The sequence below is a fragment of the Colossoma macropomum genome, unplaced genomic scaffold, assembly GCF_904425465.1.
Source record: "Colossoma macropomum unplaced genomic scaffold, Colossoma_macropomum, whole genome shotgun sequence".
NCBI lineage: Eukaryota > Metazoa > Chordata > Actinopteri > Characiformes > Serrasalmidae > Colossoma > Colossoma macropomum.
In genome coordinates, this window is record NW_023494804.1 from 21,241,700 (window position 1) to 21,267,161 (window position 25,462).

Consider the following 25,462-nt stretch of genomic DNA (forward strand, 5'->3'; position numbering starts at 1 on the left):
GGATCTTTTTACACACAAAGTTCAGTCTTAGAAGTTGGTTGCATTTTCTGCTTCTCAAAATCCAAGTAATCCCAAACACATTCAGCGATGCTGAGGTCTGGACTCTGGGGTGGTCAGTCCATTGATCTGAGAACACCAGCAGTTTCTTTGTTTGATTTCCTTTTCTCAGGGAGGCTTTTTGACAGCTACACATCCAGACCCATGCTGTTTATCTGATGGAGACAGTTGTATGCAAAGGCCACTGGTCAAATTACGTTTTGTTGATTTTCTATGTGAAAATTAGTTAACGCATCCTCTACAGAGAACACACTTCTGTGCACAATTACTGTTTATTTGCTGAATTTAACATAGTGTGTGTGTGTGGGGGGGCGGCTAGCATTACTACTATATGATTATAAACAGCAATCAGAGGAAATTAGCACACGTACAGCTTTACTTTATTATTTTGAACAGAATAAAAAAAATAAAAGCTTACAGTTTTGGAACCAATACTTCTATTTTTCTTCTTTTCATTTGTGTATGTAGATCGTCTATTTTACATATAATCAGCTATAACTGCTTTAATCAGTTTGTGTCAAATGAGGAAGACACCTGTGTGTGCTTTCACCCCCACCACTTTCTCTCTCTCTCTCTTTCTCTCCCTCTCTCTCCTCTTGGTTTCAGCCTGCTGATTTCCTTTTCATGCTTTTGCCTTTGTTAAGCCTTGGCGTGTGAGGTTATGTGTGTTAGTGTGAACATGTTGAGATTATTTTTCTCAGTTTTTATCCATTCATTTCAAATTTTTTATTTTAGTCATGCTGTGGAAAATTACCCAACACAGAAAGGGTCCCTCTACTTCAGGCTATTCTTATATACCTATCAGTGTATGTATATATATATATATATATATATATATATATATATATATATATAGACTCCTGTGTATGTCCTTCATATCTTGAATGTGAATGTGGAGTTAAGAGGACTTAAAAGTGTCTAATACAGTAACTCCGTGTTCTCAGGTACCTCTCTGACTCACCGGAAGAGCGCCGCGCTCATGAAGGCGTTCCTTCCGGTGAGGACGCGTGACTGCTTCCTGTTAGAGCGGCAACATGGCGGCGCCCTTAGCGGTCCATCTGGAGTTCGGGTTGGTGTGATTTACCTCTGTGTTTTTCTCGTGGAAAGCGTTTACAGTCACTCAGCCGAGCTTCCCTGCACTCGGCACGGCGTTAGCTCGCCTGCAGGACAGTGTCCGTCTCTGTGTTTGGGTTAAAGAGCAGAACAGGCGCTGTTTCAGACGGAGCAGCTGGGGCTCTGTGATGTTTCCACTGCTGTCTGTTCAGACTCTGACACTGAGTCGCTAATCCTGGGGCCAGCGCTGCTGTGGCCAGTTTAGTTCAGGTGTTGAGTGTTAAAGTTTGATTGCTGAGAATGTTTTTGGAGGTTATGAGGAGTAAAACAAAAAGAGAAGAGAAGAAAACAGAGGGTGGAGAGGGTAAAAACACACCACCTTGCGCATTACAGCATATTCTGTACAGTGCTCTGAAATAGCTTTTGATGACCCATATCCTACACTTTTTTTGTTTTTTTTTGTATGTATAATTTTTTGCTTCTGCCTGAATGTATTATTTCTGCCACTAGTTAAAAATGTTTAGCTATTTAATGAGTCATAATAATGAAAATGTTTTGCATAATTATGACAGCATCTGATAATTATGGCTTGCTCATGACTGTCTCATAAATTGAGATTCTATCTCATAATTATGACTCATACTCATTACATACCATCTCATAATAATGAGAAAACCATCTCATAGTTATGAGAAAGTAAGTCATAATTATGAGATGCTAAGTCATAATTATGAGATGCTAAGTCATAATTATGAGATGCTAAGTCATAAATATGAGATTGAACCTCATTATTATGAGATACTACCTTGTAATTATAGAAAACTTTCTCATTATTATGATTACTAAATGGCTATGTAAGTTATTTTCTATTGGTGGAAACTTTTGCATGTACCAAAAACTTACGACCTCTTTTTATCTTTTAGAATTTAACAGGTTGTTTGTTTTTGTGCCTTTATGACTGATAAATGTCAGTCCAGTTCTGGTTGACTGTCCTGTATTGTGCCTCATTTAGAAAGCAGTCTACATACCTTCAGTGTGAGTGGGCAAGACTAAACTGCTGTATTCTGAATTCAGTGTGTTTGTTTTTGCAATATCACAAAAACAGTGAATTACAAATGGTCTGTTTCCATATATGGACAGTAAGTGGTACCTTTTTAGAACTTTAGTACTATTTGGACAAGACTAGTTTTTCCATGGGGATATGGGGTAATTTTACCACAGGATGTCTGTAATGTTTGTGGCTGATTGGCACAGGATAAGATATCTGTGGGTAAATGACAGAGACTACTCAGTTTGCACACTGCCTTAACTTCAAAAAAGTCAAAACATTTAATTTAGTCATTATTCTATTTATCCTAACCATTTACTTCACTGTCTTAAGTGAATGCAGGTGTCATTTTATAAGGTTTAATGCTCTGAGGCGTACACTAGAGAGAGAACAATACCAGCTTGATTTGAGCTGCAGAGAATACAAGTAAATGCTTCTTTGAGCGCCTTCATACTTAAGAAAACTCCTTCTCCACAGAATGTCAATAACCAGGATCAGAATATCTTTCATTTGCCAAAGCATTGTATGAACATAGAAAACAGAACATGTGACAGTCACTTTGAATAATGTTCTACAAACAGATTATGTAGTGAGTTACATAGTGTTACATAATAATCAGTAGTGTGTTTTTTGCTGTGCCCTGCATTACTTAAACACCTTTTTCAGTCCAAAATGAATTTGTTTTGTCTTTCATACATGTTGCTTTCACTGCCGTGCAGCATGCTTATTTCAAACATGATATGGTCAAATAACAAAACACATCGTCTACAGAGAACACACTTCTGTACATTTTAATGCACAATTACTGTTTATTTGCTGTATTTAAATATTGGGGAAAAAATAAAACAAACTGTAGGCTGTGCAAAAGTTAAGACATGTTGTATATTAGATGTTTTATTTTTTCCAATATGCAAAAATTTGCAAATAAATAAAAATGGTGCACTAAAATTTGCAGAATAATGCAATATTCAAGTGTGTTCCCTGTAGAGGAGGTGTTAACTTTTTTCACTTAGAAAATCAACAAAACACCAGAGGTGTTCAAATGTCTACATACGACTATGCTGTACTTGAAAAGTTGGAGTATGTTATGCAGTATGTAAAAGCTTGAGCAGATGTGAAAGCAGCTATATTTTTATGTGTTTTGTGTTGGTGTTCAGACTCATAGCTCACTGGACAGCCAACTCTCCATTCGAGAATAAGTTTAAGTAACACGAACAGTGCCCAAACAAATGAAGACACCTAAGAAATGAGTAAAAGACTTAAGAATGAGCCTAAGAAAACAGAACAAACATAAGAATTAAGAACAAGCCTAAAATGTTGTGAAAATTGTGAAAAGAATACAGGCATAAAGCATTTTGTTGCCTTTTCCATATAAAAATCTTTCCGTGTATGAATTTCCATACTGTATTATCTGTCCTGTGTTTTTCGTCTCTGTACTAAACTGAGTCGTACTTGTCACATGCTTTAAGCCAGTTTGATATTTTAATTTTCTTTTTTTCTTATCATTGTCTACCAGGGCATCAGTTATTACAGTAGGGTAATGAATAACGTAGTGTTATCCAGCTTGGAGCACAGCGCTGCCAGGTTAGCTGCTTTAATAGTCTAGACTTACTCTGACTTTTAAGCGAGAGTATTTGTTTTTACAATCAGCTCTGCAAAATGTGTTGTTAGCTTGAGTTTCAATTATATTTAGAAATATAAACAGGTTTTTAAATAAACAAATACCTGTATTAAATATATTTATGTATTTGTAGCCTAGTTGGACCAGTAGATGATCGCATATGGCAAGCTGTAAGAATTGAAAAATGTCATTTTTGGTGGACAGTGTTTTTTTTCTGTTTTGACCTTTAGAAATCACCTTATTTATTCATTTTTATGTGACACATTTTAATTTTACTTGAAGGGCAGACTGTTGGACTGTTCCAGGCAGACGTTTTGATTGTGCAGTGTGTTTTAAATCAGAAACTGTCCTCAAAAAAACAGGGACTGCATCATCCTACCATTTGTCTTCATTCGGTGTACAACATTTAGCATTCGTTTTGACCATGACGGCCAGAGATGCTAGCCACTGCTTGTTACCCTCAGAACAAACCATAGATTGAGGTCAAGCATGAAGTAAAAAGTTAACATTTGGCACCATATAAAAGACCTCCCAGCATTTAAGTCATCACAGAATCCTCTGTCATTCTCTACGGAAAAAAGAGAGATGGTGTTTGAGAGTAGCCTTACTGACCCTGGCATGCAGGCTTGATGTGGCAGTGTCTCTCTGGACGGCTCGAACGCGGGCGGCCGGCCAACCCTGAGGATCTGGAGGACAACTGTGCATTCTCCAAGAGATGTGAGCGCTCTTTATGGAGCCTGCACCTGCTACATGAGTCTCTCGCTCGCTGCATCTCTCGCTGACGTGCTGCTTCACTAACATCAACACCATCTCGCTTTCATAGACCACCGTTTGCTGGATTCGTTAAACCTCATATTTGAGCCTTTATTGACTGTAAATATGTATGTCGTCTCTGATGGAACAAAACCTTGCATCTCCATTTTTTTGTCAGGTTGGGCATAATCTGAAGCTGTTCCTTACACTCTGCTTAAGATTCATGATGAGTGGACCAACAGAAGTGATTCAAAATTGCTAGAATATTTATTTTTATATTAACTTACATTGAAAGTTTAGAATGTTTTGTCCTTCTCTTGAAAAGTTGCTATTTTGGCTATGCAAGGTTTTTGACTGACAGCAATGATATATATCAGCAAAGATGGAAGGAGGCCCAAATATGTGAATCTTTCTTCGAATGTCTGCAGTTACTCTCTTTTTCTCAGTCGCTTATTTGCTTTCCTTCACTCGCTCTTTTCCCAGCTGAAGACCAAACACAGTTCGATCTTGTGGAATTTAAACTGGTCTGCCATGCTCTTTGTTATCATATTCACCAGACCCGAGGTGGTTGTAGAGCAGTTTCGGCAATTTCTGATTAAGGCTTTGATCTCAGACATCATGTAGAGGTTTCTAATTTATACCACCATCTTAAGTCTTTGGTCAATAGCTATGGTGAACATGGTTTGTTTTTGTTTTTTTTAAACTGTGCCTTCCATGTTCAAGTCCAATGCAAAATTTCTGTTTTGTTCTGTTACTGCTTTGATACCCGGTATTGATCAGAGGAGGATGGGTTGCCCTTTTAAGTCTCTGTTCTTCTCAAGGTTTGCTTCACTTGGGGTTTGGACCTCGATTTCTGGAAAGCTGCCTTGTGACCGTGGCAGCTGTAAAAAGCACTATGAAAACAAATTTTAATCGAAGTGAAATGTAGTTGTCATAAGCTGTGTCTCAAAACTAAGGATACAGCAGAGAAAGGCTGTGTTTCTCAGCCGTCACGTCACTGAAGGTTGTCAAGATCCTTTGAAAGTGGCCTTTATGCTCAAAAAAGCAACTATAAATGGTCAGATGCTGTGGCACCAGAGCAAAGATGTAAAACAAATTGTGAAATGAAAAGTTTTTAAAACGTTTGTTTATGTCAGTAAGCCATGATGTGTCAGTAATGTGTGTCAGTGAGAACTGAGGAGGAGCTTTCATGTACCACTGCTCGCAAGGTCTCTTCTATCTCAACTGCAGCATTCCCGCTGAGACGTGGGATGTGCATTCCACCTAATTTCATAAATGAATATCTTTTAAGGGAAAAAAACAGTTACCTTTTTTAGGTGACTGCTCTGGTGTTGCACAACAATACAGAAGCACACAAAATACACTCAAAAACATGTTATTATTCAAAAACAGCTGCGGGAAATCGGTAGGTTTTTGTGTTGGGTGAGAAACAAAGGTCTCCTCAGATGAGCTTATGAGCTAACAGAGAAAACTAGTGTCATGCTGGATGCTGATGAGGACTTGTCTCTGTAAATGTTTTGCCAACATGTTATTTGTATTTTCATAGCTTACTTTAGCTTAAGTAGCTAATGTAGTTAATGATACAGCCATGTTATCGCTGCCTTTTCAGTCACGTCCTTAACAACATGCATGAACACACTTTTCAGAGTAGCAAAGTGTAACATAACATACTTGCAAATACCATCAAAACCACTGTGTTTCGCTATTAGGATTTCTTTGTGTTCTTGTGATGAAATGTAACAAAGACCCGAATGGTGATTTCAGTGTTCAAATATTGGGACCTCAAATAGTCGATCAGGTGTGGTGGATTAGGGTTAACACTAATCTTGCAACAATTATTAAATAAACTTGACCTCGCTGGTTGTGGGATGTTATATTGTATATAAAGATATAGGCTACTGGTGTCTTTTGGGCCGGATGTAGTCTTGTGATGAGAAAACACATCTAGGAACAACTTAGACTTTTGGTGCTGGATGTAAGCCCCTTTCTAAAATCCACCCCCAAATTCTACTAGCTAACATCAACTAATAAAAACTTTGTCTAGCAAGAGCTGATGTTTCTCTTGCGACACACATCTACATACATAATTGGAGTTTTTTGGGTTAGTTTTTAGTCACACCAACTTACATTACATCCATGTGCTAACGACAGGCCTGTTGTCTGTTGGACAGTGTTGATGAGCACACTGTTGCTTCCGACTTGGAGCTCTGCTTTCACCAAGCATTGGGTTTGTTGAGGAATTTTACACCCTAATAACACATAGTTGGCCAAAATCTATCATGCTTGTTCTCGCCTGGCCCCACGAGACTAGGTTTGTGTAATTTTCCATCAGGTTTGTTGGCGCTAAACTCTCCAGGGCGGTAGATCAGCAGGACTAGGTACAGGCACTCCTGCTGTAAATCAGAGGTTCCCAATCCTAGTCCTGGCTTGGATCTTGATTTCTGGAAAGCTGCCTTGTGACCCTGACAGCTGTAAAAAGCACTATTAAAGTCAATTTTAATTGAATTCTTATATAGTTACCATAAACTGTGCCTTAAAGCTAAGGATACCAGAGGCACCAGAGGAATGATGTAATACAAATTGTAACTATATGAGTTTAAAAGTTTTTAAACATTTGTTTATATCAGTAAGCCACGTTGTGTCAGTACAGCGTGCTCGCCATCTTGATTGTGTGTGAGTGAGAACTGAGAAGAAGCCTTCGTATACCAGTGCTAGCAAAGTCTCTCCTACCTCGGCTGCTAGGTTCATGTTGGTGTAGTTTTCCATCAGGTTTGTTGGCAATAAACTTACCAAGGCAGTAGATCACCAGGATGGAATACAGGCGCTCGTGCTTTAAATCAGAGGTTCCCAATCCCAGTCCTGGTGACCCCACACTGCAGATTTTTGTGCTTTGTCTTTAGATAGCAGACTTAGTTCATCTCATTAACTAATTAGCAAGCAAGCAGTGTTTGGGCCATGCGTGTAGAGAAGGGAAAACACAAAAATGTGCTGAGCATGGGGTCACCAGGACAAGGATTACATGAAATAATACATATCGCTGTTGTTGAAAGAAAACCTCGAATCTCCATTTTTACGTTTTTCAGTTTTTTACATTATTTGAAGATACCTGTTACCCATTACATTGTATGTAAATTTCATGATGAATGGTATAAAAGAAATGACCTAAAATGAAAAAAGTCTGGTTCCACTGACTTACATTAAAAGTAAAGTAGGTTTTTTCTTCTCCTAAAGTTATCATTTTGGAGATACGAGGTTTTCTTCCGACAACAGCGATAAGGTCATTCCAGCAGATTGCAGTAGACTGCAAAAGTTTAGGGGGCGATGTAGCGTCTGCTTTTTTGCACCAAAAAGGTTTCTTGTCACATAAACAGTGCTTTGGCCATCTGGACATCAGCAATGGGAGAGCAACCAAAGCTTGATTAGTCAGTTAACTGGAGAATAGTTGACAGGTTAAGTGATTATAGAGATAATTGTTACTTATAAATAAATTCTGCAGGATGGCAGATACAGGAGGAGAGTTAGTGACCATTGCTTTAGTGAAGGCATCTTCAGGGTCTCTTGTTGGAGCAGATGGAGCTTCCTGTTGGGTAACAATAGCCAGAGCTAGTCATCCTAATGACTGAATCGACCGGGGACAAGAGGAACTCATCCTTTTGTTGGACGATCACTTCTTCCAATGAATCTCAATGACCTCTCTCTGTAGGGGAACCAGAGATGCTTTCATTTGCAACTTTCTCTTTATCTAAAGCTCCTTAACTTATTACCTGCTGTCAGCATGATCACAAAGTGATCATGTGCAACTGTATTGCAGGTATTGTATGTCATTGCTGTTGGAACAAAACCTCTAAAACAGTAACTTTTCAGGAGATAGTTCAAAATAAAATTACTATAATGGACTTTAAAGTATAAAGATTTTTGTTCAAGTAATTTTGGACTATTTCTATTGGTCTATTCATCATGAAATGGCAGCTGGAGTTTTCATGTACTAAAATGAAAAAAAATGTTATTCCAATGGCAATGCTATAAAGCAAGTACTTTGTGTATAAGGCATAAGAAATTGGTGGAATTGGGTCTTCTTGCTGATGATTTTCTGTTAAGAAGCGAAAAAAAGAAAGCTCCATGGTCCTCAGGTAGAATACTTTTTAACCTCTGATGTCCATCTGATTGATTTAAACAGTTGCCATGTCCTAATTTTTCAAATTATAATTCTTCCATTGTGTTCTTCTTTTCAGAGGAGGGGCTGAACTCCTGTTTGATGGAGTGAAGGACCACCATGTGACACTGCCTGGCCAATCAGATCCCTGTGAGTACAGTCAAAAGTACATCAACACATTCTTCTTCTCAAGGCTTGTGTTAAAATGTCACACTACCAGATGGCTCATGATGTTTTACTGAAATAGAAAGGAAAAAATGATTTATACGAGTGAACTCAATCACGCTGACTTGAAAATAACCTCAAATTAGCATGGCATAAATTCCTCAGTGAAACTATTAGAAATGATTGGACCTCCTCATAACTTCAGAAGGGACTTCACCCCTTTCTCTCTCTCGCCAACAAATCAATTCCTGACAATTCCCAGTATTGATCACTTAATTAGTTCCATACATCTCGACCCCTGTCTCTCCTGGAGGCGGAAGAAAGGGTAGTGGAATGTCAGCGCTGCCCTCGTCCCTGCTGCAGCCGAAGAAAGCCTTTTTTACGCCTTTTACCAAAGCACAAAACACATTCTATCATGTGGCCAATGCATACACCCATCTTTTTTCAGTCCTCCTTCTATCCCAAACGGTGCTTCTTTCCCTCCCTCCATTTCTCTATCTTCTCTTTCTCTCTCTCTCTGACCTCCACAAGCCCTGGTTCACACGCTCCCCTGGACACCTGCTCTCCAGCCCAGCCCTGCCTCCTCGGCCTCTTTGCTGAGCCAACGTTGGCCCAGTGTTGGTTTGCTCTCATCAAACATGGGTTTGAAAAATAATCACCCCATTCCTCTTCTTTTGTCTCCTTCACTTTCTCCCCTCTCTCTCTCTCTCTCTCTCTCTCTCTCTCTCTCTCTCTCTCTCTCTCTCTCTCTTTTCCCCATCATTTTCCTTTCCTCTCTTTCTGTCTCTCTCTCTTTCATTTTTCTCTCAGTTTTTTTTGCTCTCGTTTTCTTTTTCTGTCTCTCTGTTTTTTTCTGTCTTTTTTTTTCTTTCTTTCTTTGTTCCTTTTTTACTTTCTTTTTTTTCTGGCTTTTTTTCTTTCTTTCTGTCAAGTTGTCTTACTCTTTCCTTCTCTTTCCCTCCCGCACTTCCTCATTTGTCTTTCTCTCCCTTTTCTAATATCCTTATATATATATATATATATATATCCTATATTCTTTCTTTCTTTCTTTCTTTTTCTTTCTTTCTTTCTTTCTTTTTCTTCCTCTCTCTCTCTCTCTCTCTCTCTCGCTCAGCAACAATAGAGTTCAGCCCTCTGTCTCCATCCACCTCCCTCTTCCTCCCCCTCCGTACACCACCAACATCTGTGAGCCTCCTCAGGCTCGCCCATTCTCTCTCTAACTGCTCCATTATTGAGCCTCTTTCACTTGTAAATGCAGCCAGTGATACTGTTGATGGGTCTTTTATGCCCAGCGCCAGGGTCACTGGAAAGGTATGGAGCGGGGTAGGGGCACTAGGAGGCCTAGCAAAGAAGGGAGGGATGGTGGTGACAAAGCACCAAGGCCTTTTTTTTGTGTGCAATCATTTTTTGGGGGGGGGTGGCAGGACGAATGCCTCACTGCCCCCTCCCTTTTCAGATTCCTACAGGCTTCCTGGTGGGGCATCGGGGTGAAAGTGGTGCCGAGGGTGAGAGTGGCCAGCAAATTCTGCCTTAGAGCTGAGACGGATTCCCAGAGGTGGGGAGCCTGAAGCCGTACTTGAGTGAAAGTACCGTTACTTCTGTGAAATAATGACTCAAGTAAAAAATAATAGCATGAGCAAAAGTACTAAAGTAGCAGGGACCCGTAGAACTGCTGTGATGCGTCCAGCATCTATCAGCATAGAAAGTTTGTTCAACTTATTCTACTCTTTCTGATGCACTTTTTAAAAATAAATTAATAAACCTCAAAAAATCAGAGGTGTGACCAATCACAAGGCAGTATAGACACTGTCACTAACTTTAAGAAATGAAACAAATTTAAACAAGTTGTAGCTAAATGTTAAAGACTGAAATGTAACTGAATAAGAAGTAGATTAGTTTCCTCACAAGTTTGCACAAAATACAAAGTAAAAGTCATTTGAAAATTGGAAAGTATGAATCCATCCAGTCCAATTTTTCTTGATATCTGAGAAATTGTAACTAGTTACTACCCACTGCTGGATAGTTCTTTAGAGATCTCCCCCTGCTTGGTAGAGCCTCATGTTTGGTCACTCAGTAGTCTGGTTCTACATCAGTAAAATAGTGTTTAACCTCTTAAACTTATGTAAGTGCACACTTTGGTTCCTCACTCGCATAACTACATAATTTGCACATTCATTTTAAAGTGCTTACTGAGTAATAAGTCAGAGCTGACTATAAGTAGTGATGGCATGATACCACTCTTTTTTTTTCAGATGCCGTTAGTGAAACCTTGAGTACCAGTCGACAATGATCGGATGTGAACAAAAGTTAATGTTCAAGCCCCAATCCATACAATCCGTATATGGAAACTAATCAGCAAAAACAAAACTATCTTAAATACATTTTTTTGTGACCTCACGAAATCCAACACATTTACATATCCATCTATTCAGCCTAAAGCAGTTCATTTCCACCCATTCACACTGAAGTTATAAGGAGCATTTCGTTCCGAACAGAATTTTGAATGAGGAACAATAGAAGCCAGCCAGTCAGAACAGAGGTCATTTATTTGTGTGTGTGTGTGTATGTATATATATATATATATATATATATATATATATATATATATATATATATATATATATATATATATATATATATATATATGTATATATCAGTTCTAAAGCCACAGATAAAGAGAGATAGGAAAATGGTCATGTAAAACCACACAAACGTTATAAGTGGATCTCAGGGAAAATACAAAAAGCAAGAAAAATGTAAGATATGGGCCCTTTAAGATTAATAACAAAAACAAGCCTGACATGTAAGCATGCATAAGCGCCTGTAGTACAGTTGGGTGCAAAAGTTTAGGCACCCCTGGGTAAATTACATGTTTGTACACATCCTTTACAGAGAACCGCACATTTTAAGGCCCAATTACCTTTTATTTTCTGAATTTAATGTTCAGAAAACATACTTTATTTTCAAATCATATTTTATCATATTTGATATGACACAATTCATATTTTATTTCTTTAGTAGTTTCTTTTCAAATATCTTACACTTATCAAGTGTGTCAAAGTCTGCTGAATAATGTCATATTTAAGTTCCCTGTACAAACATTTGTTGATTTTCTAAGAGAACATAACACACAGTTTGACCGGGGTATTCAAACTTTTGCATGCAACTGTATTAAACTACAACCGTAGTGATCAGAACCTTTTCTGCATTAGTGAACACTCAGAAATGGTTGTGCTTTACTCTGTGTCTTCACCTCCATAAAACAACAGCAGCACTAACAACGGTGGGGTCATCTCCATGGCACTGGAGTCTCCACGACAACCTGTCCACAAAAGTGGACTGAAGGGGGGAATGTGGCCAGAGAGACCTTACTGGGGCCAGGGGATGACCTTGTAACTCCTGTGTCCGTGTCTGTGTGAGTAAGAGATATTTGCCTGTGTCATGGATGACTGGCTGCGATTTCTCAGACTGACATTGGGGGTCCGTCGTAATCCCACCCCTCCCCATCCCATCCCATCCTAAATTTCTGTCTTATGCTCCAAATCCCTGTGATTGATGAGTAAGGCCGAGTCCTGTGGTGCTGGACACACACACACATACGCACCACAGTTGTCATAGAAACGAAGGCGTCTCTCATATCGCTGCCATGATGAATAACTTCATCCCCTCCCACCCACAGATAATAATGGTGATAATGCTTGGGATACAAAAAAGGAGAGAAAGCAAATGCTAGCTTAGCCGCTACGCTATACTGCACTACGCTACGCTACGCGCCTTCTCCCTCCCTCACAGCCGATATCCCAGCATGCACCTTAGCGCGGTGACGCAGACCACCTCCTCCCTTCCATTCCGTCCCTCACTCCTCCAATGCGTTCTCCTCTCAGCGTTGGATAAAAGATTGATTAAGATGTTGGACATCCTGTCCACCATTAGCTCTGCCCAATGGAACCTGCAAATTTTCAAACATTTTTCTTTTCTGTGGAAGGCAGGTTCTAGCGCATGGTTTTTATTACATTTGTTATTAAAAGTTGCTCCAGCGGAGGAACGATGAGGGCAGAAGTGATTGCTTCTGTTTTTAGCCCCCTGATTTTTGGTGCGGGTCAATATTCATTGCCTGGACATTGCGCTGGGGTGAGCATCACTCTTCTTTATAGGTGCCGGAGTGTGGGGCTAGCCGGCCTGCAAGGTACAGCGATCGTTACACAACTGAGGAGGCTGACAGCGATCCAATTAACCTGAAACAGCCTCTATTGCTCGCCCCCTGCCTTTCGCAGCTAAGCAAGGCACACGCACACATATATACTCCTCTCACACACACTAGTGCTGACAGTCCTAAAAGCTCCATCTCCAGTACAGCTGCCCACTGAATAGAACTGCACTGGTGCCTTTACTACACTACATCCTCTTCTTGTCCTGTTGTGATCTCATGAGTAATATTCATTAATGTATAGTTTTCAGTGCCTTTTGTTATACATTACAATTTTCATAAGCTGATATTGTGTTAAAAGGGAATTCCTGTTTTTTTTCATAATTTCTGTGTGATTCTGTCTGATGTAAACATTCAGAGTGGTTTGATGTGAAATGATCCATTCTAGAGAAGCTTATCAAGTCAGAATTGTTTGCAGTGGTGGTGTTAAGAACCAGACGTCTGAAGCATTAACAACACATAGTTACAAGACATTGTCTTACAATACACTCCTAAAAATGGGTCTTCAAGAGCTCTTTAATAAAGGCAGTGCTTGTATATGGAACATGAACAGAACAATTTGACTGTTTTTTTGCAGCATCAAATAGTCCATCCCTAACAATAAAAAAGGGTTATATACGGTCATTTAAAATGGTTCTATATAGCACCAAAGTGGCTATATTTGTGTTGTAGACATTGCTACCCCTGGTTCCTGACACCTTCACTGTAAGACATCTGAGCCTGTCAGTTTCTTTACAATACACAATTCCACATAAAACCGCTCTGAATTACTTTGTTTACATCTCAACAACTGAATTAAGCCCAAAAATGAACAACAAATTGCACAAACTGTTTTGTTTCTGAGCTTAAATTACAAAGAATACTGTACATTTTTTGTTGAAAAGACATATAACTATACGTAGAAGCACCAGCATCCTTTTTGACCATGTGAAAACCCTGTCTGTACATGAAGACAAAGCTGCTAGAGTGTCCCTGACAGCATATTTATGAAAAATAATTGATATTAGTATCATTATACTTCTAAAATTCAAACATACTGATGTTAGTTTTGCTTTGCCCTCCCCTAATGTCTACAGCAACAGTGTAAATATCAACACCTACTAGCCACTGCACATTAGTCTTGTGTATCATTAGGAACACAGAGGGAGGTACCGTAACAAATCAGACGCACGAGTTGGTAGCTGTGCACAGTTTTCCAAAATGGTTAACCACGATCAACTTATTCATTCACTTATTAGCCTATATATTGTTTACTAGACAGCGCACCCTGACAAAAGGTTTATCACGCAAACTACAGCATCAATGGCGGCTGCTGTGTTGAAGCAGTGGCACGTCATCATGTCTCCTCAAACACATGAGGGCTTCCCAGCACCCCCCCTCCCCCTCGCTCGTGTTCTCCTGGTCTCTCAGCCACTGCAGAGCCCACCAGAGACTGGAGCTGTCCCCCTTCTTCTCCGGCTACATGAGCCTGACAGTCTGGCGGCTAGTGCTGGACGCTGCATGCACAAGCATGGTTTCGTCCAGCCATTTGTGTGTGGTACAGAATGTGTGGGTGTTGCATAGTCCCATGATGGGTTTTAGCTGAAAGGGCAAGGTGTTATAATGCCTTCTTTGGCATACCTTGAATTCAGTATAGTTCAAGTTCATCACAAAATAGTTTCTCAGTTACTGGAGCAAAACAGAATTGCAGGGCGGAACAGTGAGATGATATAAAAAGGCTTCATCCAACAAGATGTTTTACTATTTCAACATGATCTAATTAAGCAGTAGAACACAAGAGGAAGTGTGTTATCGAAAATAACATCATGGCTCTGATTCGGTTGCAGGCCCAAACCAAAGATGAGAACATAAGAGATCATCCTAGCTGTGATGTTGTTCACAATAACACACAACCTCAAGTGTTTTATTGCTTTTATACAACAACAAAGTAAAGCAGGAAAGCCTTGAATTATGTATCAAATGTTCTTGAAATCGGCACTTCCTTCTGGCCAAAAGGTAGCAGTCATTTGTGTTTAAGATAGAACCGTAAAACTCTCACAATATCAGATTCAGCTCAGTTTTTTCAGTATTTGCCAGATTAACCTGGATGTTTTTTTCAGTCAGTAAAACATTTCACAGCCAGTCTTGTTTGCCAAACGGTGCTATGATTTTCTGGCTAATTCTAGTCTGTTCAGTTGTTTTGCCCTCACAGCTGCTGACCGAAGCCCTTGCTTATGGTCAGGGACATGTTCAGAGACTATTTTTAGTTAGCAAATGTATTGTTTTCTTAATGAGCTAAAATTCACTTTTAATGATGGTTCTTCAAGGGTTCTTTAGTAAAGGGAATGGTTCTGTTTAGAATGAGCTCTATATAAGACCATTAAATGCTTAAATGGTTCTTTGCAGGGTGGAAAAATTCTTCTATATAGATCCTTCTTAGAAATGGTTCTATGTTGCACCAAAAAGCGTTCTTCTATTGTTAGGATATCAAGCTCACAACAATAGCAGAACACTTTTTGGTGCTATGTAGAACCATTTTTAAAAAGGCTCTTTTTTTAAGAGTGTAGAAATTAACAGAAAGTTAGCTACAGCATAAAAGGAGTCATTACCTAGTAGCCTGTGCTTATTGTCATTATAGTTATTATTTTAAAAATGCGTTTATCACAAATAACAGCAAGTGTAGAACACTTCTCAGCCAATCAGATTGTGCTGTCTGCACTAATTGTTAAATAATAATGTAGTAGTAATAATGTGTAAATTATTTTTTTGTGTAGGTTCCAGTTGCTTTACTAATGTAGTAGTAATATAGTCACATAATGATTGAAAGTGTGGATTCTATTTGCTGTAATGTAGTAGTAAAAATGCAGTGAGGGTTCTATTTGCTGTAATAATACAGTTTTAGATAGTGTGGGTTCTAGTAGATGTAGAGTAGTAGTAATAATGTAATAATACAGTTTTTAATATTGTGTTCTATTTACTGTAATAGCATAGTAATAATGTAATAATACAATTCTTTGACACTGTGGGTTTCAATAGCTCTAATAATGTAGTAGTGATAATGTGATAATATCATAGTAGGGGTTCTGTTTGGTTGCACATACGTAGGAGAACAGCTAACCACTGTGGTGCGTGTTAAAGGTGCTGCTATTTGACTGCTGACTGATCTGTGTTTCAAAGCTTAGGTTCTGTTGTCACCCTCCTGATAAGACTAATTGCTTTTCATATGGAGGACCCTTAGATCAGAAGCACAGAGTCCGTCCTTTTTAGAGCACGCACGCACGCACACACACACACACACAAACGTATACACACAGTATAGTCACCTTTATGGACAAATAATGTTAGTCACTGCAAGCTTGCTGGCTTACCACACTTCCTTCTGTCATCTAATGAAAGCAAATTAATTTGTAACGTATAACTAATTCTGTTCTATAGGTTCTTTTTTCTTCTCTCCACCCCACCTTCCTCTCTCTCTCTCTCTCTCTCTCTCTCTCTCTCTCTCTCTCTCTCTCTCTCTCTCTCTCTCTCTCTCTCTCTCTCTCTCTCTCTCTCTCTCTCTCTCTACTGCACTCCCTTGCTCTATTACTCCTCCTGCATCGCCCTCACCCCTCTTTTGTGGAGGAAAGTGGTTCAATCCGGAGATGGCTGATGATGCTGTGTTGATGGTGAGCTTGATGCTGGACCACAGACTTACCGACTGTTCCGCCATTGTTAGTGGAATAGCCTGAGCGCACACACACGCTCGTTCTCCATCACAAGTCAGCATCGTCAAAGCACATACGCTCCATTTTGTGATGTTTACATTACCACCGCACTGCTTACCACTGACGCAGTGCAGTACAGTGTGATTGTGGTTTTGTATTTTGTTGTTCTGATACAAAACCTCACTCCTTTTTATGTCATTTTACATCATTTGGAAATGCCAGCTTTCTTTAACATTGTGGGAACAATTTGTTGTGAATGGACAGAATGATCCAAAGTGACTTGGAATATAATGTTGGTTACATTAATGCAGATTAGAAATTAATTTTTTTCTTGTCTTTAAAAAGTTTTAATTCTGACAGTGATGGTATACCCGTTTTTTGATGTGACTACAGAATCAGTGCTTGTCTAGCGCATTTCTACAAATGACCATATTCTTTGACCGTTTCCATCCTCAAATCGAAAAACCTTGTAATTTCACCTCCCGCCGAAATGGGAGGAGACGGCCGACGCGCTGCTCTTTCACCGTAAAGGTCATGAACCTCAGCTTCCACAGTGGCCGTCACGTTTTGGGTGGAGGGTCGCAGACGTCCTCCATTTCATTTGAATTTCAACATGGGGAGCCGTTGGGTTTGTATCCATCAATCATTCTTGCCCTCCTCCACACCAGCGGGCAGCTAGGGCCGCCTTGCTCTCGCCCCGTTCTCTTAAAAACGCTGATTTCAGCACCGCTCACATGTTTTTAATGCTTTGTTGCTACAAAGCCACGGTAACCAAAGGCCTCCCGACTTCAGTTGTGTTTGGACAGCGTCAGTGCTGAACGTTAGTGCCGCAGTCGTCCTGCGCCGCGCCTTTCCTTAACCTCCACCCGGCCGAAGCTCTGTCGCGCCACTTCGACCGCAGGGCTGTCTCTATGAACTCTGACCTCTAACCTTTGACCTCCGGTGGCACTCTTGCAGGGGACATGAAGCAGCTGCTGGCGTGGATTCGAGGGAACCTGCTGAAGGAGAGGCCCGAGCTTTTTGTGCAGGGAGACACTGTGTGAGTATAAATACACACATACACACATACACTCACGCACATGCATGATTAGGAAATACACACTGTCAATGTCTGACAACGGAAATATGTCTGAATGAATACAGTACTAGGCAAAAGTCAGAGACCACCATTCATTTATTTAATTTCCGGTCAGAACTGCCATTAAATACAAGGCATTTAGGAAAAAGTAAAAAACATATATTTAACAGAAAATTACACAGAGGCATCAGTAACTAAATACTGAAAAAAGAGCATTTTTTCAGTATTTAGTGCGTCCACTCTTTACCTTGATTATAGTGTCTGTTCTTTTCAGGACACTCGCTTTCAGTTTTTCAAAGAAATCTGCAGGGGTATTTTCCCACACCTACAAAGTTCAGTCTTAGAAGTTTGTTGTATTTTTTGCTTCTCCTAATCCAACCAATCCCAAACACATTCAGTAATGCTGAGGTGATTCCTTTGGTGGTCTACCAGGTCTTGAATGGTACTTTGTTTCCTTTGACTTTCCATTTCTTTAGTCAAGTGGATTATCTTGTATCTAATCTCTACAGAAAAATGTCTGAAAAATGAATAACTTACTGGTGGTTTTGACTGGAAGAGGCTGTTCTCTGACTTTTGAACATTACTGTACACACATTTACAGTTGATGTGTGATGCACCTGGTATCTATACTTTAACCTAAAGAAGTACTGAATTTTATCAATAAGTTGAAGAACAGGTGGAATTTTGGTGGAGTGTTGACATTTTGGTATGTTTGTTTGTTTTTTTGTTTGTGTTCTTTTATTCCAGATATATGGGCAGGGTGTCTGAAGATTTCTAGCTAATTACTAAAGATTAAATTATATGTTTGTTATGGATACACTGGTATGGGAACTGTGGGCAAATGCTGATATCCAGTATTTACACGTACATATCTGCCAATGCCAGTACATAAATATTTATAGAATGTAAAAAATGGGACTTGATCAACTTGAATTAGTGTTACTCTTTTTTCTAAAGCGTGACAAATGTGGTAAAATAAATAAAATGCAGGCATTTTAGTACAGTAACTGAGCATTGTCTAAACGTTCTGCATCCATCATCAAATATTGGGTTAAAATGTTTGAACATCTGATACCAATATTTTTTTGAGCAAATATGTGCTGATACTGATATGATTCCAATATCATTGTGCATTCCTAATGTGTGTGTGTGTGTGTGTGTGTGTGTGTGTGTGTGTGTGCGCTTTTTTTTGATGCATTAGCATAAGAACACTGCATTACAATCAGCTGTTATTTATTGTTTACCATAATTAATGCCTATATCACAAGTGCAAGGAGCATGGTTCTATTTGCTTACTTGTACATTTTTGTGGAGGGTTGCCATTTAGTCCTATAATGTGATGCGTAACCTTCGGCCAAGCACTGCTCCTACACAGAGGAGAGAAGTCTCAGCTTCTCCTAGCTGATGTAAAGTGTACTCTGCACTCAGCGCTTTGTGTCCCATTGCTTGAGCAATGCAAGGGGTGGGATTCCCCTCTGCGTAGGTTTTCTTCTTTCATGGGCTTTCCATGCATGACGAAGCATCAAATCACTAAACTAGTGACATTTCAAAATGGACAATCCTCAGTTTAACCACAGCATTATATTGAATGTGATCTAGCTGTATTATAATGTATACTGTGGATCTGGTGCCTTTATCGTAGATGTATTTGAATTGTCTTTGACTATGTGGTGGCATTTACAGTCAAACAAGACATATAGAGCCAGTTTCTCAGACCTAAATGAAGCCAAAGCCCAGATTAAAAAAATGAATCGCAGTTTACCATTGACACTGTGGTTCAGTTCTAGACCAGGCTTAATCCACATCTGGGAACCAGACACAATATCTGTGAATCCTGCTGGGCTGAAAATGAATTGTTTTTGTTTCAAAATTGCAATATTCTACACAAGAATCACAAGAGCTGCCATTTTAATTATAGCCTATATTATTAACATTGTCTTAAAGGAAAACTCTTTTATTTTTTCCCCAAATGTTCTGCATATTTCAGTTGTTGACTTGTAAACAGTGTCATTCAGAGTGTTTTTATTTGAAATGATATATTCTAGAGAACCTTAACGCCCCAGATGTCTTTATATTAGGTGTCTAATATAGCCATTTCATTTACCATCCAAAATAAATAATTAACCTATACATCATCTAAGATATTACATGTAATGTTGATAGTGGTGGAAACTAAAATACTAGTTCTCTTTAGGGACTATATTGCCTCATTATACCCTGCAAGTACCTCTCCACCCAGCACGTATGTTAAAATATATATTTTTAACACAGAATAATCATAAAACAATGTCTCAGGCCTCAGGCAGCGTATTCGTAATCATTTCATGTGATAACTTTCTGTGAGGGAACTTTTAACAAGGGGAAATTTTACCGAACAACATGGAGCTTGAGAACTGCCTGTAGATGAGCTAGATCGATCAGAAGCAAACAGACACCCTAGCGTGTGTAGACCACATTCAACATTCAAGCCTCAGACCTGAAAACGTGGACAAGCTGGTCTTCATGGCCTAAAAGAACAGACTTAGAAAATAATCGCAATTTAAATCACAGTCATAATATTGGTAAGAAAAATCGCCATTAGATATTCCTTTAGATTTTCAGAAATTGTTCAGCACTAATTCTTTACATCATCTATTAAATGTGCCAATACAGCATTCCAGACTACAGGAACTGTAATTTTTTTCTCCCTATCTCACTCTCTATTGGCATTTCTTATTCATTGTCAGGGAGCTGCTTTATGTCAGTGTTATCAGTATAGACCACATCAGGTAAATGACTCTCTCTTTCTCTCTCTCTCTCTCTCTTTTCCCCCTTACACAGGAGACCTGGTATTCTCGTATTGATCAACGATGCAGACTGGGAGCTAATGGTGAGCAGTGTGTGTGCCTATATCCACATGCATGAGTGTGTGTGTGTGTGTTTGTACCTCCTGAATCACTCCACTATCTCTTTTTGTTCGGTTCCTTCTCCATTCATCTGATGCGCAAAGGTCGGGCTGGGTTGTTCTTTCAGGAAAACATGTATTGGCATCAGCTTGTAATTTAAAGAAACACAATCAATGAGGAAAAAGTCAATGTCTTGACGACTGTCAATGACGACTAAAACCCACAAATCAAGCGTTGATTTAAAGTTGAGTGTCCGTTCGGATCGGTCTGCTCATTTATGGCTTGACGTAAATCTAATTTGTAATAGCTTTTAGGCTGACCTCCCCTTTTCTTTTCTCTCTTGTTTTTGTACAGCCAGCAATAAACATTGAACAAGCGCTTCTCTTTTTAAGGCCTTCTAAGGAATATTCAGCTTGGATCATTAAAGCTGATAGTGGTGTATGTATATATTTTTAACGGTAAATAACTCGTGCCTTTTTTGTGCACTCTGCAGGGTGAGCTAGAGTACCAGCTTCAGGACCAGGACAACATTGTGTTCATCTCGACGCTTCATGGAGGTTAACTGACTCTAAAGAACACTATGCACATATCCACACCGCTTCACTGTCAAAGCTCTACGCCACCCATCCTCCATCCAGCAGCAGCCCTCTCAACCAATCCAGAGAGCTGGTCCTGACTTATTTTGATTCGTAAGCCACTGAGATGGGCTCTTGCTGGAGAGTGGGCTCAGAAGCAAGCGGTTTGTCCACTAGTCCCTGTATTACCTGTCCTGCTTTAGATGGATGGGGTCAGACTGGGCGCGTTCAGAGGTCATTCTGTCTAGCCAGTGTCCAGATGGATTCTCCAGAGACGTGGCCCGCCAATCACTCCCATCTCGAACGTTCGAATTATCATTTTTATTAGTTCATGCTTGGACACCCTAATTTGTGCGGATGTTTATCATTTCGGGCCTTTTTCTCCTTTTGTTTTGAATAAATAAATATGATTTTTTTATGTGTATGTATGTATGTATGTGTGTGTGTGTATGTATATATATATATATATATATATATATATATAAAAAATGTGTTTTACTGATATCAGTTTTTTGGGAGTATAAAAAAAGCTATTACCTGCTTTATTGACTTGAGGCCCAAAGAAAAGTCAAATGTAAAGACTTAAATCAAATACAGTTCAGTTCACTGTCTTGTAGCTTCGATTTCTGGCTCCAGTTCTCAAGTCTTACTGTCATTTCATCTCCTTTTTTAGAAGAAGGTGGTGGGTTAGCATTTTCCGCTTCAGGCTGCTTACTAGCACCTCTTGCCCTGATCCATTGGATTATGAACATGAACCTTTGCTTTGTAGCAGTCCAAAGGCCTAGTCTTATATCTTCACCACACTGCATTTACATGTCTCTTTTAGGGTTTGTTTGGCATGCCTGGTCTTCATCTACATGTCCTACAGAAGCAATAGCGCCCTTTGGAGATCAGTGTATGGTCCTTTTTTGGCAGAGATTGATGTGCTCATACTTTGAGGCCCATTTCCTCGTCCTGGGGTTCACCACCCTCGAATATTCATTAGGGTGGCCGTGCAGGATGGCGATGGGGGGTTGGCCCAGGCCTGCGGCCCACAAACCTGCCGCAACGGCAAAGTGGAGAAGAATAGCAGCCTAACAATAATACAAATGCTAATGAGCTTGGAGGAGAAGAAGGAAAAAACAGTGTCAGTGTTTGAGTTGTGGGTGGGTGTTGGTTTGTGTGTTGGGAAGGGGGTTTTAAAACATTGTTCTCTTGCACCGTGACCTGTCCGGAGGTCAAGAGTTAAAATGTGTGGCCAATTTTTAAAGGCACTTCCTACTGAGATTTCAAAAATAGGATTAAACCACCTTTACATGAAAGTTATGATAAAAACCGTTAGACCATCTAAAATTTTGGATTGTTAAATTTACCTGCTTTTGGCTATTTAGATAACATTATGAATGCTTTTTCTGTGCTACACCCATGAGAAGTAACCTCCAAGTATCTGTAAGTGCCATTTAGCTGTAATTCAGCTGAAGTAACCTGATACACATCACCAAAATCTTTACTTAAAAAAATCTCACGGCTTTAGTTGTTGCCAGATCATTCTTCAGATCTTTTGGCCCTCTCTGTTTTTTTTAGCCTAACAATTCTAGGCTTGTTTTTTGTAGCCTGCTGGCATCTAACATTTGGTTTAGGGGTATTTCTTGTAGCCATGATTAGCTCACACACTGCTTTCCGCTGTAACTGGGTTATTCAAGACGACCTGTGAGAGAACACCTCTATGGTTCTAATCTAGCAAGTGTCCTGCAGTCTGTGGGTTTATTAATTCTGTGTATAGGCTTAGAAGCGTCAGCCACAAGAGACAAAACACACTTAACACCTTACAAAACACCTGCTGTCCGCATTCAGCCATTTCAGTCTGTAGGCTTCATTTATAGTATGGATAACATTTTAATCTCTAGGTTACATTTACGCCATTTATAGTGTTTCAGTCTATGGGCTTCATTTAAAGCACATTGAGCATTTTAATCTATGAACTACATTTACGACATTTATAGCATTTCAATCTATCTGCTTCATTTATAGTGATTGTAGTATTTTTTCTGTAGCCTACATTTATGTCTTTTATGGCATTTTAGTCTATATGTTTATACCACTTGCAGCATTTCAGTCTATATGCTACATTTCTACCATTTTAAGCACTTAGGTATATAAGCTACATATAACACTTAGAGCATTTTAATCTGTTGGCTTCATATAGAGTACTTACAGCATTTATCTAAACATTACATTTATACCATTCTTAGCATTTCAGTCGATAGGTTTATTTATATGGCCTGTAGAATATTCATGTGAAGGCTATATTCATGCCATTTACAACGTTTCAGTCTTTAGGCTTCATTTATAGTATTGTAGCCTATAGGTTTAATTTAAAGCACTTACAGCATTTTAACCTGTAGGCTGCATTTATGCAATGTATAACATTTCAATCTACAGGCTCTATATATAAAGCTAACAGCATTTTGATCTATAGGCTACTTTTATGCCATTTGTAGCATTTAAGTCGGTAGGCTTCCTTTATAGTGCTTTGATCCTTTTAATCTATGAACTATATTTATGACATTTATAGCATTTCAGTCTATCTGCTTCATTTATAGCCACTGTAGCATTTTCTGTAGGCTACATTTATATCTTTTATAGCATTTTAGCCTATATGTTCATACCACTTGCAGCATTTCAGTCTATATGCTACATTTTAACCTGTATTGGTTAAACATGGACATTTAGGGTTTGCTAAGTGGGAAAAAGTGTCTTATAAAATTAGCAAGATTCATCTAATAGCATGTTTAAAGTCAAAACCTCCCAACTGCATAACGATGAGAAAAAAATGAGGAACACGGAGACCCAGGCGTGTTTAGAAATGGTGTGGATGCTAGGCTACAGCAGGCTGAGTACAGGCCTAACTGCACAGCATTCAGGGTGCTAAGAAAAACATAATGAGAGACCATCATCTTGTTTATGGGAAGTGGAAGATGATTTTCTTTATTAAAAAGTGAACTCAATACGTCTACTTGACTCAGTGTAATAGACACATTCAGGGTGCAGTACAGAAATGACATAGGCTTGCCGGAGACATGGTCTATATAGGACATACGTTTTCCCAGAGCAAAGGCTAAACTATAATTAGCTCTCAACGCTTCCCAACCTAGTTCCCTGTGCAAACGGCAGCCTTATTCTCTGCGTAATTTCCATTGTCTTTTAATAAGCTGTCTGTGTCCATCCTCAAATGATAGTCACGTTTTCCTGGACATCAACAATAATGTGTGTGGACTGAATGGAAGAGCACACAGGAGAGGAACACGTGGCGACTGTATCTGAAACCTGGAGAGAGAAAAAAAACAGCCGCAGGGGAATGACGGTTCTCCAGGTTCTCTGGATACAGTGAAACCCTAATTAGGGTACTAATGCAGGTGTTGCGCTACATACGCTAAAAAAGTTAACATTTTTAGCAATGAAGTCGTTGTAGTGTATTTAAAATAAATTCGTTGCAAGAAAAATTAAGCTATGTAATTATGGTTATGGTGTGGTTATGACAACATAGTCCATATTTTTTTCCTTTATTTTATTGTTTTACAATTCATGTTTTCTGACGCATATATATATACATGTGTGTGTACCCACACACACACACACACACACACACAGAAAACAAGTCAGAAAACATTAATTTGTTTACTTTTGCTATACTTCTATTATAACGAGCGAACCACAGGATTCCAATATGAATCTTATGGTAAATTTAAACAGTATTATAGTTTATTTCAGGACACTAAGCAACTATAATACATTACTCTAATACAGTATTACTGAGACACACTATTGTAGATCATTAGTGAAGCATTTAAAAATCGTATTATTTCTTCCAGCATGACTGTAGACGTTTTATTGTAAGGGGTGAACTGGACTGGCTTTTTAGAGCTGATCAAAGACATTTATGTTGAGTGATCATACATACGAATTTTACATGACAAACTAAAGTCTAAACTATATTTAATCTAAACCTATAAATCTCGTACCCTTGCATCTACGAGGTTAAAATAAACATTTCAGCTCAATGATGCCAGTGAAGACAGATGAAAAGTTGCTGTAGCCCTCTAATGTGTCTGTGGGACTCCAACGATGTCTTCTATCTCCATATTACAAATGTTTATTTATGTTACGCTATTTTGTTTGTCTGTTCTCAAAACGACACCAAATGT

The 25,462-nt window shown here is 39.1% G+C and overlaps 1 protein-coding gene across 1 annotated transcript; it reads left to right on the forward strand.

Annotated features, from left to right (window-relative positions):
• Positions 1-1,061: 1,061 nt before the first annotated feature.
• urm1 (ubiquitin related modifier 1) lies at positions 1,062-21,697 on the forward strand. The gene is made up of 5 exons (XM_036595469.1): positions 1,062-1,126; positions 8,765-8,835; positions 17,698-17,779; positions 20,639-20,687; positions 21,197-21,697. Exons 1-5 carry the CDS (start codon positions 1,092-1,094, stop codon positions 21,263-21,265), a joined length of 306 nt encoding a protein of 101 aa, XP_036451362.1. The 5' UTR covers positions 1,062-1,091; the 3' UTR covers positions 21,266-21,697.
• The last annotated feature ends 3,765 nt before the right edge of the window (positions 21,698-25,462 follow it).